The sequence below is a fragment of the Phoenix dactylifera genome, chromosome 1 (genome assembly GCF_009389715.1).
Source record: "Phoenix dactylifera cultivar Barhee BC4 chromosome 1, palm_55x_up_171113_PBpolish2nd_filt_p, whole genome shotgun sequence".
Classification (NCBI taxonomy): domain Eukaryota; kingdom Viridiplantae; phylum Streptophyta; class Magnoliopsida; order Arecales; family Arecaceae; genus Phoenix; species Phoenix dactylifera.
The window spans coordinates 12,751,929-12,769,552 of NC_052392.1; the positions used below are offsets into that span (position 1 = coordinate 12,751,929).

The 17,624-nt window shown below is 45.3% G+C and overlaps 1 protein-coding gene across 1 annotated transcript; it reads left to right on the forward strand.

The window, feature by feature from the left end:
* Window positions 1-2,223: 2,223 nt before the first annotated feature.
* LOC120106585 lies at window positions 2,224-5,778 on the forward strand. The gene is made up of 5 exons (XM_039119731.1): window positions 2,224-4,165; window positions 4,237-4,481; window positions 4,654-4,776; window positions 4,948-5,226; window positions 5,353-5,778. The coding sequence occupies exons 1-5, from the start codon at window positions 2,224-2,226 to the stop codon at window positions 5,776-5,778; spliced, it is 3,015 nt and encodes a 1,004-aa protein (XP_038975659.1).
* Window positions 5,779-17,624: the final 11,846 nt, after the last annotated feature.

Sequence of the window (17,624 nt, forward strand, 5' to 3'; positions counted from 1 at the left end):
ATCGGGGGGAGCCTCGACTCCCCGGTCGCCTGCGGAAGAAGAAGGGGAGGAGACAGTGGGTGCCGGTGGGGGCGACGAAGGGCCGGAAGCTAGGGTTCGGCAAAAACAAAGAAGAAAGAAAGAAAGACAGAGAGAGAAGGAGAGGGAAAGGTCGGAAGGAGGAATAGGCCGTGGATTCGGCCGGAGGAAAAGGAGGCGACCGAGAAATCGGCCGGAACCCCTAGGACTTCCGGTGAGAACGAAGGAGAGAAGAGGGAGAAAGAGAGCCGGAGGAGAGAGGGAGGCAAGGGAGACGAAGAGGCGGAAGCCTCTGGAAGGGGGAGAAAAACCCTGATAACGGGTTCACGGGTCGGATCCAAATCCGAACCCGCAACCCGTTAAGCCCAAAAGAAAAAAAAGAAAGAAAAAAAAAATATTGATAGCGGGTTGCGGGTCGAATCCGGATTCAAACCCGCAACCGTTAGGCCTGAAAGCCCAATTGGGTTAAGTAAGCCCAATTAAACCGAGCCCAATCTATTTGGGCGAACCCAAACAACGAATTGGGTGAAAACTGAACCCAATTGAAACCAATTTAAGCCTGCTCCGAACCCAATTAAGGTTGTGGACCTGAGCAGACCCCATTGAATATAAATCAGGCCCAATTCAAGCCCAATTCAACTAATTGAGGTCAATTGACCTCGGGCTGATCCTGGTTCAGGCCCAAATGGGCCACATTGAGCAAATTAAACTTGGAATTAAGCTTATTGACCAATTAGAAGGCCAATTAACCCATATGAACCCATTCAAGGCTTCAATATGGACGCATTAGACTTGGGCTAAATTTAGGATAGGATCCAAACAAATAAAAAGAAAATAACATGCTTGTTATGATATGATTTTAGGTGACTCAGGATCTATCACCAGGATGTGAGAAACCTGGGAAAAAGCGAATCACGGTAAGTAACTTGTCTTAATCTTGTTGTGGATCATGTATGTAAGTAACCTGTCCTAGTCTTCTATGAATCATGCATGTAATTAACCTATCAAAATTTTATTGTGAATTATGTATCTTGAGTTATGAATTATGCGTCATGTATATGAGTGGTATGTTTTAGCCATATAATGCATGATTATGCATGTATTAAGCTTATGCAGATTTTATTATGCATGCAAGATAAATTGGGTTACGTTGCTATATAATTGTGATATCCAGATGAAATAAGATAATGAATTGCATCTAGTTATGTGCACTGCTTGCAAGGGGTACTTATGGGTTTATATTGCTACGGGCCGAATGCAACTGGGCTGGCCTTGCCAGTGGCCGATAATGACTGAGCCAGCCCCGCCAGTGGCCGATAATGACTGAGCAGGCCCTGCCAGTGACCGATAATGATTTCGCCGTAGCATCCATAAGGTACTACCTACAAGAAGTATTGTTTACAGACTCTTAAGAGCTACTGATCGAATGCAACTGAGCCGGCCTTGCCAGTGGCCGAGAATGACTGAGCCAGCCCCGCCAGTGGCCGCCTAATAACTGAGCTGGCCCCGCCAGTGGCCGATAATGACTTCGCAGTAGCATCTGAGAGTATGACAACGGCATGCCGGAGGCACGGTTCTATATGTGCATTTCATGTTATGAGATTTCCTGTTGATATAGGAGACTGATTTATTTACTCAGCATGGATATTTTATCACGATGATTTATTAGATAGTATACATGTCAGCTTCTCAAACCCTGATAAGCATGTTTAGCATTTTTTTAGTTGATTCAACAATATTATGCAGGATTACTTACTGAGCCGTGCAGCTCATGTCTGTTCATTTACATTTTTTTTCAGATCACCACCAGTGACAGCTGCTAGAAGCATTTTTCTTTTGCAACGGGACTTCTTTATTTTTGGGGTGATATGAATATACTTTTGTATATATAAACTATGTAGAAGCTCTGTACCTTATATATACCCTCTGTTGTAATGCACATATTTTGATATATGCAAGTTTGACTGCTTTTTACTACCCTGTTACCCTTGTATGAGGCTGCGTGTTATTGTGGGCGGTAGTCGGCAATAGCACGGCCGTGTCACGGATCCGGATCCGGGGCGTGACATCTCGTGGTATCAGAGCCCTAGGTTTAACAAGATCATAACTGTAAACATCTGGGTTAATGGGTAGTTAAGAATATTATGGCTTATCAAGATATGTTGATCTTACTTTAAACTTTGGCTGCAGTAACCACTGTAAGATATGGATGACGATAGGAGGGTACCGTCAGCATCCCCACATCCTGGCTACCTCTCAGACTCTCCGGATACGCCACGCATTGCGGTAGGCAACGCAGATCTAGCTGGGGTATACCAGTTGATGGCGCAGTTACTCCAGCAGCAGCAGCAGATGCAGCTGGCTGCAATACAACCAGCTAACTCCTATTATGAGAGGTTCCGACGGTTGAACCCACCAGTGTTTAACGGCGGACCGGACCCGATAGCAGCTGAGATATGGATTCGGGAAATGGAGAAGATGTTCCAAGCACTCCAGTTTCCTGAAGAAACAAAGGTCCGATTAGCCATTCCCCTGCTGATAGGAAGTGCTGAATTTTGGTGGACAACCATGGAACCAGCATACCCTGCCAGCAGGATAACTTGGAGGGACTTCACGAGGTTGTTCTATACAGAGTATTTCCCGGACTCGGTTAGCCAGATGAAACAAGATGAATTCTTGACATTGATGCAGTCCGAGCAGATGTCCGTCCTAGAGTATGCCAACAAATTCAACAAACTGGGCCGGTTTTGCCCCCAGTTCATGGACAATGAAAGGAGTAAGGCAAGCCGGTTTGAGCGGGGGCTGAGGTACAGGATCAGATCCCGGATATCTTCTCACCTATTCACCTGCTACAGAGACATACTGGACCGGGCCTTGAAGGTTGAGGCCGACTTGATGAGGCCTGGCATAGAAAGAAATAATCTGATGAAGGCCAGGCCAGCAGGAGGACAGAGCAGTAGGCCCAGGGGCATCAAGGGGTTTATGATTAAGAAAAGACAGAACCGAGGTTGCCCCAGCTGCGGCAAGCATCACAGTGGGCCCTGTCTGAAGAAAATTGGGGCCTGTTTTACATGCGGGCAGCTTGGACATATAGCACGTGACTGCCCAAGAAGAGCCCCCAGACTTCCTACACCCGAGGGCCAGAGGCTAAGGAACAACCTTCGAGCATTCGTGCTGACTCGCCAGGACGCCAGTGCGAGCGACCAAGTGGTGACAGGTACACTGCCAGTTAATTTGATTGATGCCTCTATTCTGTTTGATTCTGGTTCTACACATTCCTTTGTGTCGGTTAGTTTTTCCAAACAGTTGCATTGCACATCTGAGAAAATAGAACCATTGCATGTTGCCACACCCCTCCAAGAAACAGTAATAGTCGACACTAAATACAAGAACTGCATAATTCAGTTGGGAGGAAAGGAGTTAGAGGCAAATCTTCTACAGCTTGACATGCATGATTTCGACATTATTTTGGGAATAGACTGGATGTCCCAATACCACGCCCATATTGACTGTTACCATAAGAAAGTGGTATTCCAGATGCCAGGGGAATCGGAGTTCTTCTTTCTGAATGACGATACACCTCCTCAATGTAATTCAACACTGCATTTCATTTCTGCCTTGCAAGCCGCCAAAGCACTAAAAAAAGGATGTACGGCTTATCTAGCATGTGTGGTGGATACCCAAAAGGAGATCAAACTAGAAGATATTCCGGTAGTCAGGGAATATCCGGATGTTTTTCCTGAGAAATTACCGGGACTACCTCCTGATCGCGAGGTCGAATTCACTATTGACCTCACACCAGGAGCAGGACCTATTTCCAAGGCTCCTTATCGAATGGCCCCTGCTGAGCTCAGAGAATTAAAGACACAATTACAAGAACTTTTGGATAAAAAGTTTATTCAACCCAGTGTGTCTCCATGGGGAGCCCCAGTACTATTTGTAAAAAAGAAGGATGGGAGCATGCGATTGTGCATCGATTATCGGGAACTGAACAAGATAACTATAAAGAACAAATATCCTCTGCCCCGGATCGACGACCTGTTTGACCAGCTGCAAGGTGCCCAAGTCTTCTCCAAGATAGATTTGCGGTCCGGTTACCATCAGTTAAAAATCAAGCCTGATGACGTGCCAAAGACTTTCGAACCAGGTATGAGCATTATGAATTTCCGGTTATACCATTTGGACTAACCAATGCTCCAACTGCTTTTATGGACTTAGTGAACAGAGTCTTCAAGCAGAATTTAGATCAGTTCATGATAGTCTTCATTGATGATATACTGATTTATTCAAGGAGCAGGGAAGAGCATGAAATTCATTTGAGAATGGGACTGCAGACCCTTCAGAAGAAAACGTTATATGCCAAGCTGAGCAAATGCGAGTTCTGGTTGAGCAGCGTGGCATTCCTGGGGCACGTGATCTCCGAGAATGGAGTGTCGGTGGATCCCAAGAAGATTGAAGCAGTGGTAGATTGGCCTCGTCCCACCAACGTCAAGAAAATTAGAAGCTTTTTGGGACTAGCCGGGTATTACCGACGGTTTGTGGAAGGATTCTCTAAGATAGCCACTCCCTTGACCCGATTGACCAAAAAACGGGCCAAGTTTATTTGGGATGGCAGTTGTGAAAAAAAACTTTCAGGAGTTAAAACAGAGGTTAGTATCTGCTCCAATTTTAACTCTGCCATCCACAAATGGAGAATTTACTATTTATAGTGATGCTTGCAAAACTGGGCTAGGCTGTGTATTAATGCAAAATGGCAAGGTAATAGCCTATGCCTCCAGACAGCTGAAACCCTATAAGTAGAATTATCCGACCCACGATCTGGAGTTGGCTGCAGTAGTTTTTGCCCTGAAGATATGGAGACACTACCTATATGGGGAACATTGTGAGGTATACACTGATCATAAGAGCCTAAAATATATATTTACCTAGAAAGAATTGAATATGCGGCAAAGAAGATGGTTGGAACTTCTGAAGGACTATGATTTGAGTATTAAATACCACCCAGGCAAAGCTAACGTGGTGGCCGATGCTCTGAGTAGAAAGTTAGCGGTGACTTTAGCTGCACTACTCACCGCTCAGCCGCAGATTCAAAAGGATCTTGATAGGCTACAAGTTGAAGTAGTTGCACAAACTACAAGGAGTCTGTTGGCCACTCTGAGGATACAACCGACACTGATCGACAGAATAAAGATCGCCCAGCAGTCTGATGTACGCACAGGTCAACTCAGGGATGAAGTAGAGAAAGGGTTACGACCCGAACTCTAGATTCACCCAGATGGTACCCTGAGGTTCGGTCATCGATTATATGTTCCGGCTGATGCTGAATTGAAAAAGGAGATCCTAAGAGAAGCCCACCAATCTCGTTTCTCCATCCACCCCGGCAGTACCAAGATGTACAGAGACCTCCGAGAGCATTACTGGTGGAAAGGTATGAAAAGAGAAATAGCTGAATATGTTGCCCGATGTATGACCTGTCAGCTGATAATAGCAGAACACCAGAGGCCAGCAGGATTACTAAAGCCACTAGAAATTCCAGAATGGAAATGGGAGCATATAACTATGGACTTTGTTACAGGGCTCCCAAGAACAGTAAAAAGAAATGATGCAGTGTGGGTGATTGTTGACCGCCTCACAAAATCAGCTCACTTCCTACCTTTTAGGGTTGGAACCTCATTGGACAGGCTGGCCCAAATATATATTGATGAAATTGTGCGCCTACATGGAGTGCCAGTGAGCATTGTATCTGATCGCGACCCCTGATTCGTATCTAGATTCTGGGGAAGCTTTCAGAGGGCTATGGGTACCGAATTGAGGCTTAGTACAGCATATCACCCCCAGACCGACGGTCAGTCAGAACGAACAATCCAAACTCTAGAAGACATGTTGAGAGCTTGTACCATGGACCTAGGTGGAGGCTGGGACGACCACATACCTCTGGTAGAGTTTGCCTACAACAACAGTTACCATTCCAGCATCCAAATGGCACCGTATGAAGCTCTATATGGACGAAAATGTCGATCTCCTCTGCATTGGGATGATGTTGGAGAGCGAAAATTTATGGGCCCTGAATTGGTTCAGAATACTAGAGATAAAGTACTCCTGATAATGCGAAGACTACAGGCCGCTCAGGACAGACAGAAACGATGGGCTGACAAAGGAAGGAGGGAACTGGAATTTTTAGAGGGAAACTTTGTCTTCCTAAAAATCTCTCCTTCAAGGGGTGTTACCCGATTTGGGCGGCACGGCAAGCTGAATCCCCGCTACATCGGCCCATTCGAGGTTCTTGCCAAAGTAGGCAGGGTCGCCTACAAGCTGGCCTTACCTCCGGAGCTATCAGGCGTACATGACGTCTTTCACGTCTCTCTCCTACGCAGGTACATCCCAGATCCCAGCCATGTAATACAATATGAACCCCTGCAGATAAATGAAGACCTGACCTATGAGGAAGTCCCTCTGCGCATCGTCGATAAGAAGGAGCAGATTCTTCGGAGGCGCACCATACATTACGTCAAAATCCAGTGGACCAACCACACTGAACGAGAAGCTACTTGGGAACTTGAAGAGGAGATGCGTCAAAGTCACCCCCAACTCTTCGAAAATTGAGGTATGTTTAATTTCGAGGGCGAAATTTATTTTAAGGGAGGGAGGATGTAATGTCCAGGCCCACTACCAACTGGGCCTAATATTTTAAGGCCCAGTTACAGGGGGAGTGGGGCCCGATTTCACTGTAGGGGCAGTACTGAGAGCGGGCAACCGTGAAAAGGTTGCCACCTCCTGCTGAGAAGGGAAGTGACAGGGCCATAGCTGGCCGGCGGAGGGAGGGCCACCGCGCACCCCTGAGACAAGGAGGGACAGCTGGGAGCTCCCGGACCAGAGAACAGGGGAGGATGGGACCTCACTGAGGGACCCTCAGCCATGCAAAACCGGGGGCCGCCACCTCACGCCCCTTACTGGCAGCCGATTCCGGCGGGCCTGAGACAAGGGGGGCAGCTGGAAGCCCCGGAGCAAGGGGGAAGGAGAGGATGGAACCTCTCAGAAGAGGTCTCATCCCTCAAACAAAAACTATTTAAGCCTCTGCCGGTAACCCAAAATCACAGACCCCTTAGAACACTAAACTAGAGAGCCGAAGCCCTGGAGCCGAAGGCGATGAAGCCCTGAAACTCTGAGAGAAAAGGAGGGACTACCAAGGGGGAGGTACTGCCCGACTGCAACCGACCAAAACCAGGTATGAACCCCTGTTAATAAAATTTTAAAGAGTGGAGAAACCCCTCTGTGGGGTGTTCTTCCCTCTGTTTCAACAATGAAACCGAGGGGAGGAAACCGGCACCGAGGAGGGAGAAAGGCCACAGGCCGCGGGCCGGGCCGGACCCACAGGCCGTGGGCCTGAGAACGGCCGCGGCCCAGGCCCGGGCCCGACGGTCACCCGGGCCGAGCCCGGTTGCAGATGAGCAGGGCACCGCAGCTTCGGCCGCGGCTACCTTAGGGCTCGGGGGGCAGCCCCGGGCCGCCGGTCAGGCCAAGCTGGCAACCGGCGTGGCCACAAGGCCACCAGCCTCGGCCGGACCACTGCCTCCTCTCCGGCAAGAGGTGGTGGTGCCGGAGGGAAGGACCAAAGAAAAGAAAAGGAAGAAGGGAAGAAGAAAGAAAATAAAATAAAATATATATGAATGAACTCACCGGACCTTGAGGCTTCATCCCCTCCGACCATGCTTCACCGTGGACGGAGTGGGTGGAGGCTCTCGGGTATAGCCCGGATCCCGACCCATCTCCGAGCCCTTCCCCTCTCCGGCATCACTTCGGAGAGAGGAAGGACCGGCCTTCCTTTCCGCCGGTGCACCGGAGGGAAACCCCGCCTCGGTCGGTGGATCAGGGGGAGCCTCGACTCCCCGGTCGCCTGCGGAAGAAGAAGGGGAGGAGACAGTGGGTGCCGGTGGGGGGACGAAGGGCCGGAAGCTAGGGTTCGGCGAAAACAAAGAAGAAAGAAAGAAAGACAGAGAGAGAAGGAGAGGGAAAGGTCGGAAGGAGGAATAGGCCGTGGATTCGGCCGGAGGAAAAGGAGGAGGCCGAGAAATCGGCCGGAACCCCCAGGACTTCCGGTGAGAACAAAGGAGAGAAGAGGGAGAACGAGAGCCGGAGGAGAGAGGGAGGCAAAGGAGACGAAGAGGCGGAAGCCTCTGGAAGGGGGAGAAAAACCCTGATAACGGGTTCACGGGTCGGATCCGAATCCGAACCCGCAACCCGTTAAGCCCAAAAGAAAAAAAAAAGAAAAAAAAATATTGATAGCGGGTTGCGGGTCGAATCCGGATTCAAACCCGCAACCGTTAGGCCTGAAAGCCCAATTGGGTTAAGTAAGCCCAATTAAACCGAGCCCAATCTGTTTGGGCGAACCCAAACAACGAATTGGGTGAAAACTGAACCCAATTGAAACCAATTTAAGCCTGCTCCAAATCCAATTAAGGTTGTGGACCTGAGCAGACCCAATTGAATATAAATCAGGCCCAATTCAAGCCCAATTCAACTAATTGAGGCCAATTGACCTCGGGCTGATCCTGGTTCAGGCCCAAATGGGCCACATTGAGCAAATTAAACTTGGGATTAAGCTTATTGACCAATTAGAAGGCCAATTAACCCATATGAACCCAATCAAGGCTCCAATATGGACGCATTAGACTTGGGCTAAATTTAGGATAGGATCCAAACAAATAAAAAGGAAATAACATGCTTGTTATGATATTATTTTAGGTGACTCAGGATCTATCACCAGGACGTGAGAAACCTGGGAAAAAGCGAATCACGGTAAGTAACTTGTCTTAATCTTGTTGTGGATCATGTATGTAAGTAACCTGTTCTAGTCTTCTATGAATCACGCATGTAATTAACCTGTCACAATTTTATTGTGAATTATGTATCTTGAGTTATGAATTATGCATCATGTATATGAGTGGTATGTTTTAGCCATATAATGCATGATTATGCATGTATTAAGCTTATGCAGATTTTATTATGCATGCAAGATAAATTGGGTTACGTTGCTATATAATTATGATATCCAGATGATAATGAATTGCATCTAGTTATGTGCACTGCTTGCAAGGGGTACTTATGGGTTTATATTGCTACGGGCCGAATGCAACTGGGCTGGCCTTGCCAGTGGCCGATAATGACTGAGCCAGCCCCGCCAGTGGCCGATAATGACTGAGCAGGCCCTGCCAGTGACCGATAATGATTTCGCCGTAGCATCCATAAGGTACTACCTACAAGAAGTATTGTTTACAGACTCTTAAGAGCTACTGATCGAATGCAACTGAGCCGGCCTTGCCAGTGGCCGAGAATGACTGAGCCAGCCCCGCCAGTGGCTACCTAATAACTGAGCTGGCCCCGCCAGTGGCCGATAATGACTTCGCAGTAGCATCTGAGAGTATGACAACGGCATGCCGGAGGCACGGTTCTATATGTGCATTTCATGTTATGAGATTTCCTGTTGATATAGGAGACTGATTTATTTACTCAGCATGGATATTTTATCACGATGATTTATTAGATAGTATACATGTCAGCTTCTCAAACCCTGATAAGCATGTTTAGCATTTTTTTAGTTGATTCGACAAGATTATGCAGGATTACTTACTGAGCCGTATAGCTCATGCCTGTTCATTTACATTTTTTTTCAGATCACCACCAGTGACAGCTGCTAGAAGCATTTTTCTTTTGTAACAGGGCTTCTTTATTTTGGGGGTGATATGAATATACTTTTGTGTATATAAACTATGTAGAAGCTCTGTACCTTATATATACCCTCTGTTGTAATGCACATATTTTGATATATGCAAGTTTGACTGCTTTTTACTACCTTGTTACCCATGTATAAGGCTGCGTGCTATTGTGGGCGGTAGTCGGCAATAGCACGGCCGTGTCACGGATCCGGATCCGAGGCGTGACAAGATCGTTCACCTATCCATATCCTTTCTTCTTCCATGTCAAGCCTCCCTCTGTCCGTAAGACTATCCTCCTCTATCCATGAGGCTTTTCATTCAAATTAAATGGTAGGGTTATTTATAAGATTGCAAAAGTTTTGCATTTCTTTTCAAATACACAACTTGGAGTTATGTGATGTGAAGTTTGAGGCTAATATGCACTTGATGGTTTCTTGATACATACTTTAAGCTTTTTTAATACAACCCAATAGCGATTGAATATACATCTTCAGATAAATTGATATACAATTTTTAAAACATTATATTCACTAGTACACAACACATGTCCAGATGACAATACACATCTCCCATATTAGTCATCCAACAACCCAATATACACATCCAGAAAAATCAATACATAAATTTCAGAATATTGTATTCACTAATATACAGTACATGACTATATGATACATACTCATCAACTTTCTAATATATACTGCAAGCTTATTTGATACATACCCAGCAACAATCCAATACACACCTCCGGACAAATCGATATACAGTTTTTAGAATATAGTTTTAACTAGTATACAGTCTAAAGCTAAGTAATGCATATATAGTAAATCAGTTATCTATCAATCCAATACACACCTTAAGGGGGAGGAGAAAAGCTTCATAGACCGATGGAGAGAGACTTGAGTAGGAAGAAGAGAAGATATGGGCGGGCAGTTAACCGCGCATATCACAATTCCTTTTTATTTCCCTTTTTTTAGGTTATAAGATGGACGAACTCGATCGGTAAGAAATGTCCCATCACAATATGGCTCTTGAGCTTCTACATTAAGATGGACACTATAGGCGATGTGGCAAAAAAAAGCCTGCTCTATATGATTTTATCTAGTGCGCCAATGATGAAGATAGATTTGTATGCACCAATGATGCTAAGCAGATGAAGACAAATCACCAGATTTTTGCACCCTTTAACATGGATTTCCATCCAGATTTATACACCTCTTGGAGTATCCATAAATCTGTAGATTGCAATTAAATGTATAACAGAACCAGTAGGGAAGGTTAATAGCTACAGACTAAGAAGGTAATGAAAAAACTCTAAGGTAAAAGCTAGATCTAGTTTCAGAAAAGTAACAATGTAAGCGCATGGAGTTGAAGCTCTTTTTTATAAATTTAAAATATGAAATTTGATATGAAAGAGCATTAAATTTAAAAATTTCCAGAACTGGAATCACAATTTTTTGATTAATATATAATTTATTATGATTTTTTAATTAAAAAAATTGAAAAATAATGCCCTTTTGTATGTTTTCGGAGAGTATAAAGCCCTAAACATAAGTATTTTCTCCCACTAGACTTCAACCCCCCAAGAATATGAAGCCCAAAAGCCACCAAAAAAAATTTTAATTTTCAAAAATAATTTCAAAAAGCAAACTTGTATGACTTTATCTACTATGGATACTGATCAATTTGTAGCATGTACGGCTGCAATACAAAAAGGTGTTTGGTCGAGCAGATTTTTTCAATATCTGAGAATACTGATGATAGTTTGGGATCGCTAATAATTCATTGTGATAGTCAAGCGGCTATTACTTATACTAACGATCCCAAATATCATAGTAGAACCAACACATTGATACCAAGTATAATTTTATAAGAGACATTATAGTGAAAAAAGGAAGTATCTTTGCAATATATATCTACGCATCAAATGGTAGCCGATCTGCTTACGAAACCTATTTCTAGAGATGTTTTTCTAAGACACGTCAAATCTATAGGATTGCGTAGATTGTAATGTACGAATTATTGCAAAGTGTTATAAATTTGTCACTTCCAATACAAGACTTATCTATGAATAATATTTGATTTATTCAAATTTGTTCCTAAGAATGTAATTTTGTATATTTGAAGTAATATACACACATATTATGTACTAGACATATGAAAAGATTAAGTATGTCAGATAGGTTTAGATTGACTCTCTCATATGAGCAATTGCCTTTAACGTCTAGTGACGTGTAAAGATGAGACATTTAAGTACAAAAAGTCTATTCATGAGAGATCAGGCTTAAAATTGATGTCGACTTGATAAGAAGTCAAAATGAGGTCAAAATTGATATTTTTGTAATTAACCGAGATGGATGACACCACCATCCATTTAGCCTGTTCAAAAGCCAGATATGAGTTATTGGTTGTTTGTTGTGATAAAGAGCATTTAGAAGTGGAATTCAAGTTAGGCATTGGAATATGCCTAAACTAAAGTCTGTAAGCTGTTTGTTAAAAAAAAAAATAACATACACTCAATGGGGACAGAGAATAACACCGTTGCAAATGATAGAAAAATTATTTTAATTTTCAAAAATAATTTTTCTGCCATTTACTTCTCATTCCGAAACAAAAAATAATAATAATTTATTTTATATTTAAAAAATAAAATAAATGACACTAAATTGAGATGAATCCATTGGTGTGGTCAAAATTTGATTTTGATGTCTCTATGATGGAGAGTGAATCACACTCTCCTGGACCACAAGTAAAATAGTTTAAATTACTATTCATCTTCTTCCTCCTTAAGTCAACAAAATTTTAGAAACGCTAAAAACTTTCGAGCTTCATAACTTTCTCAATTCTTGTCCAAAAATTATGAATTCTATATGCATAGAAAGCTTGTGAAAAAATCAATCTAATGACACCAAAAGCATATAAAAGTATGCATCCATAAAGTTATAAATCTTCAAAGTTTCAGAACCCGTAACTTGGGTCTGAGTTTTCTCTCATCACAGTGAGAGCCGGGTCCTGAAACGTTTACAGTAGCTTCTGCTATGTGTTATCTACATCCCTGTAAATTTTCAGATCAAAATAACATGTATACAGAAAGTTACCAATTTTGGTCTAAAACTCTAGTTTATGTGAATTATTCTCAAAACAGCGACCAAATCATTATTTTAATTCACAAATATGCTAGAACACAACCCTAAATACTCTAATATCAATGTAGAAAAATATATCAAAATCAAAACGGATTGAAACAAACTTGTTGTAGATTGAGTTGTATCACCAGCTTTCGATCGAATCATAAGTCGTAAGCGTAATTATAGAATTGAAAGACGCTTATTCATCACAACTCAAGAACCCTTTTTACCAAAAAAATATGGAGAAAGATCGCCAATATTTTTTTTTTTGCAACTACCTGTATATATAGAGGTAGAAATCAACTGCCTTTGGCAGTTATCAGATATCCAACAGATGTTTTGCAGGATTGTTTCCCCTCAAATAAAATAGATTGGGTCGACCCATCATGGGCGGATTGACCCGACTCCAAAAACCAATAGAGTTGAAGGAAATAAATTTCACATGATTTGGACCTTTCTCCCCCGGACTTACAGGCAAGGAAAATTCTCAAAGCTGACTTAGATGATCCAAAATTGCTTGGCTTAAAGAAGGTGACCGAAATATTGCTTTTGTCCACAAGGTGGTGTCCGAGGGGGGGGGGGGACAGTTAACTTCTCTATTTGGAGGGTGGCACGAAACTCACGAATCAAAAGGAGATCTCCCATTGCCTTCATTCTTTTTTCTCTTTTTTTCTTTTTCTTTTTTTTTTTTGTCTAGAGCGGACGTATCATATGGGTATGAATACACTCAAAAAAGTCAAAAAGTAACAAGTTCATGATGGATAGGCCCTTCATTCTTTCTTCAAAGAGCTATTTGGGTATATGATTTCACCCCCTCATCATCCATCAACCGGGATGTTATCTTTGATAGTGATCAACATGGCCTTTCCACTCTAATAGATGACTTTAGTATGAAGGGTGTTAAAAGAGCGGCTTTTCTCTGGGTGGTTCTAAAGTCGTAGGCCCTGATGATTTCTTGATGGCCTTTTTCCAAAAATATTGGAATCTTATTGAAGATGATTTGATGGTTTTGTTTCAGGATTTTCACAAGGAATTTTTAGATATTTAGAGGCTTAACTATGTTTTCATTACTTTCATCGCTAAAAAGGAGGGTCTCTTATTTACACGAGATTTGCGCCCTAGTAGTCTTTTGAATAGCCTGCATAAGATCATTGCAAAAACCCTAGCGAGACTGATCCTTCGATTTCCTACCTGTCGGGTCAGTCATTTACCTTGGATTGTTTCGGACCACTATCCTCTGCTGCTTTCCACTTCATCTGGACCTAGTCATCACAGCCCCTTCCACTTTGAGAAGGTCTGGCTATCGTACCCTCAGTCTTAGAATATTATCCGCGACGCGTGGCGCATCCCGGTATGTAAAGATGCAGTGCAATGGGTCTCGCACAAACTAGAATTCACCAAGAGGCGTCTTCTCCGTTGGAACCGCAAGGTAGTGGGCAAAATTTTCCGAAGATTGGAGGGGGTAGAGTCTGCGATTGCTGAGTTGCAAAGGAAGGAAAACCTAGGAGGCGTGCTCCCAGTGGACGATATGGTCGACCTTCGAGGGCTGCCAGCGACTCACCACTCGCTGCTACGGTAGCATGAGATCTTCTGGCGACAGAAATCTCGTGTGTAGTGGATAAGTGAGGGTGATCACAATACCAGGTTCTTTCATCGGACGACGGTTATTCAGAGATAGCGGAGCATGATCCACTCTTTGCGAGATGGGTCTGGCCATCGGATGGAAAGTGAGCCTGCCGTCCGACATGTCTTACTTGACTTTTTCCGTGCCAAATGAACGGAGGATGAGGATGCTAGTGATGGAGACCACCTTCTGAGGGTGGATGCGGGTATTGATGACGATGAGAATGCATCCCTGATCCGGCCGGTGTCGACACAGGAGGTGCAGGAGGCAGTCTGGACTTTGGCAGCAGACAAGGCTCCGGGACCTGATGGTTTCTCCCCTTTCTTCTTTCGACAATATTGGGTATCATTCGGGGAGCTATGGTGGAGGCTATTCAATGTTTCTTTATCCAGACAGCGATGTCTGATGATTGGAAGGCCACCTTCATCACGCTTATACCGAAACGTCAGGATGCGGCTGAGTCTTGTCACTTCAGGTCCATTAGTTTGTGCACAATCTTATACAAGGTTGTGGCGAAAATAATGGTGGGCAGGATGAAGCCCCTATTGCCTAGATCAGCCGTGAATAGGGGCCTTTTGTAGCCGGTAGAAACATTTTCCACAATGTCATGTTGGCCCAAGAGATGATGTGGGATCTTCAGCAAGCACCGAAGCAGCAAAGCTTGATGGCAGTCGAGCTGGATATGGAGAGGGCTTACGACAGGATCAGGTAGAGTTTTCTTCAGCGGGCACTGGAGGCGTACGGCTTCCACAGGCGGTGGATTGGATGGGTTATGGGGTGTGTCCGGGGGCCAAAGTTTTCTATCTTAGTCAACGGCACACCATCATCTTTCTTCGAGTCCACCATAGGATTGCATCAGGGATGTTCCTTATCCCCATACTTGTTTATTATCTGTGCTGACATTTTGTCTCGTGCCTTACAGAGAGTGTGCGCCAGCCAGGAGCTGGAGGCTTATGTTCCAGCACTGGAGGCTGGACCTATTTTCCACTTACTCTTTGCTGATGATTATCTTTTCCTAATCAGGGCGCGGATTTCTGAGGCACGGGTCCTTCGTAGGGTATTGGCGGGCTACTGCGCAGCGTCCGGCCAGAGAGTGAACTTCCTAAAGTCAGCCATTTTTTTTAGCCCCAGCACGGAGACCAGAGTCAGACAGAAGATCCGGAAGATATTACAGATACCGGAGCAGGAGGGGACGCTGACCTACCTGGGAGTCCCCATCACTGGCCGGAGGCTACGAGTGGCAGAATGCTCGAGCCTAGTGCAGTGGGTCCAGAGTAGGCTAGAGGGCATCCTTCCTATCCATGATGGGAAGATTGACACTAATCAGATCGGTGTTGGGGTCCATGGTGGTATATCTCATGGCCAACACTGTGGTACCAAAGACGATTTTGTTAAGGATCGAGCGTCTTCTTCGGAGCTTCTTGTGGGAGTCACACAATGGAGGCCACGGGGTGCATCTGGTAGCCTGGGAGCAGGTCTGCCTTCCCACTAGTGAGGGTGGTCTAGAAGTGCAGTCCCTCTTGGAGAGGCGTGAGGCGTTCATTGCTCGGCACGCGATTCGGTTCATGTTAGAGTCACACGGCTTCTGGAGTCAGGTGATGGCAGCCAGATATGGTTGAGGAGGTTCGGAAGTGGCACGGAGGGGTCGTCGAGTCTCTTTCATATGGCGCAAGATCAAGAGGTACCTACCGACTGCGTCGGCAAATACTAGGTGGTTGATAGGCGATGGACAGAGTATTGATGTGACCAGAAATTCATAGGTGGACGCCCTTCCTCCGAGGTGTTGGCCGACCATGGTTGATACAGAGGCAGCGGAGAGGCTGCGGGTGTGTGACCTACTAGCACTAGGAGGGATTGAGTGGGACGAGGCCAAATTTCGACAGTTGTTCGGGGCACACCTAGCTAAGAAGATCCGTTCTCTTCCGGTACTAGGATGTGCAGGGTCAAATGTCAGGGTGTGGGGTACCTCGTGTCGAGCCAGTGTTAGACTGGGAGACCTCTCCCATGTTATCTAGCTGGAGCATGAGCCGGGGCCGGATTGTACTTGGATCTGGAGGTCCGGGTTCCATCCGAGGGCAGCCCTCTTCTTATGGAAGATGATGTGGGATCGCCTTCCGACGAGAACAGTGCTGAGCAGGCGTGGCTGGAAGATCCCCGCAGGGTGCGGGACATATGGAACTAAGGAGTCAATGGGCCATGTGCTTTTCCAGTGTACATGGACGAGGTCGATATGGCAGTGGTCAGGGATCCCGCAGGAGGCTCGGCGTGAGAGGCTATAGTTTCTACAGGTGATGAGACAGTGGCTAGCCAGTTTGCGAACTTGTCAGGAGGCTATCAGAGCGACTTGCACGGCACATTAGATCTAGCTGGCAAGGAACGCTCGTATCTTCGACGAACGTAGGGTGTCACCGAGATTTGTTGCGGAGTTTGCTCGGGCATAGGCCACGGAGATCAAGCCCACCTCTTCAAATAGACCTCTGATAGCTCGGGACACCTAGGGTTCCCTCTCTACTTCGGCAGCTCCTCAAACGGTGTTTTTCACCTAGGAGCCCCCACCCTCGAGCTTTCTCAAGGTTAGCTTCGATGGGTCGATGCTGGATGGTGGTACGCGGGGCGGTGCAGGCTTTGTTATACAGGGCCCGCACTCCAGGATAGTAGCAGCAGGTAGCTGCCAGCTGTTTAACACATCGATTCCAGGAGCAGAGTTGCGAGCTGCCTGGGCGGGTCTTCGACATGCGCGGGTGGTGTTGCAGGCCAATTCGATCATTCTGGATGGCGATTCGGCCACGGTCATCCGGTGGATTCGGAAGGGTCGAGGGGTAAGAGCACAGACCACCCATTGATCCGGGACATAGGGATGATGATGAGAGATGAAGGTGCCTTCCAAGCTAAGCATGTATTCAGAGAAGCCAATGGGGCGGCCGACTGGATGGCTGCCTACGCGGCCTACCACTTAGGGTACATCCTTTGGTCCGGAGAGGGAGAGCTGTCATTAACGCTCCGCGAGCTGTTGTATTTTGATTTTATTGGGTGTATCCATACACGTACTGTATGTAGCACCCGTTTAAGCAAAAAAAAAAAAAAAAAAAAAAAAAAAACTAGCGAGAAGGCTCGCTAATTTTCTCCCCCTCCTTATTGATGAAT

Bases quoted from the DNA above. Each gene is read 5' to 3' on its own strand.
- LOC120106585 (XM_039119731.1), top strand. From the start codon at position 2,224: ATGGATGACGATAGGAGGGTACCGTCAGCATCCCCACATCCTGGCTAC. The intron at 4,166-4,236 runs GTATGAGCATTA...TTATGGACTTAG, and splicing joins GCCAAAGACTTTCGAACCAG to TGAACAGAGTCTTCAAGCAG. The intron at 4,777-4,947 runs GTAATAGCCTAT...ATATTTACCTAG, and splicing joins TATTAATGCAAAATGGCAAG to AAAGAATTGAATATGCGGCA.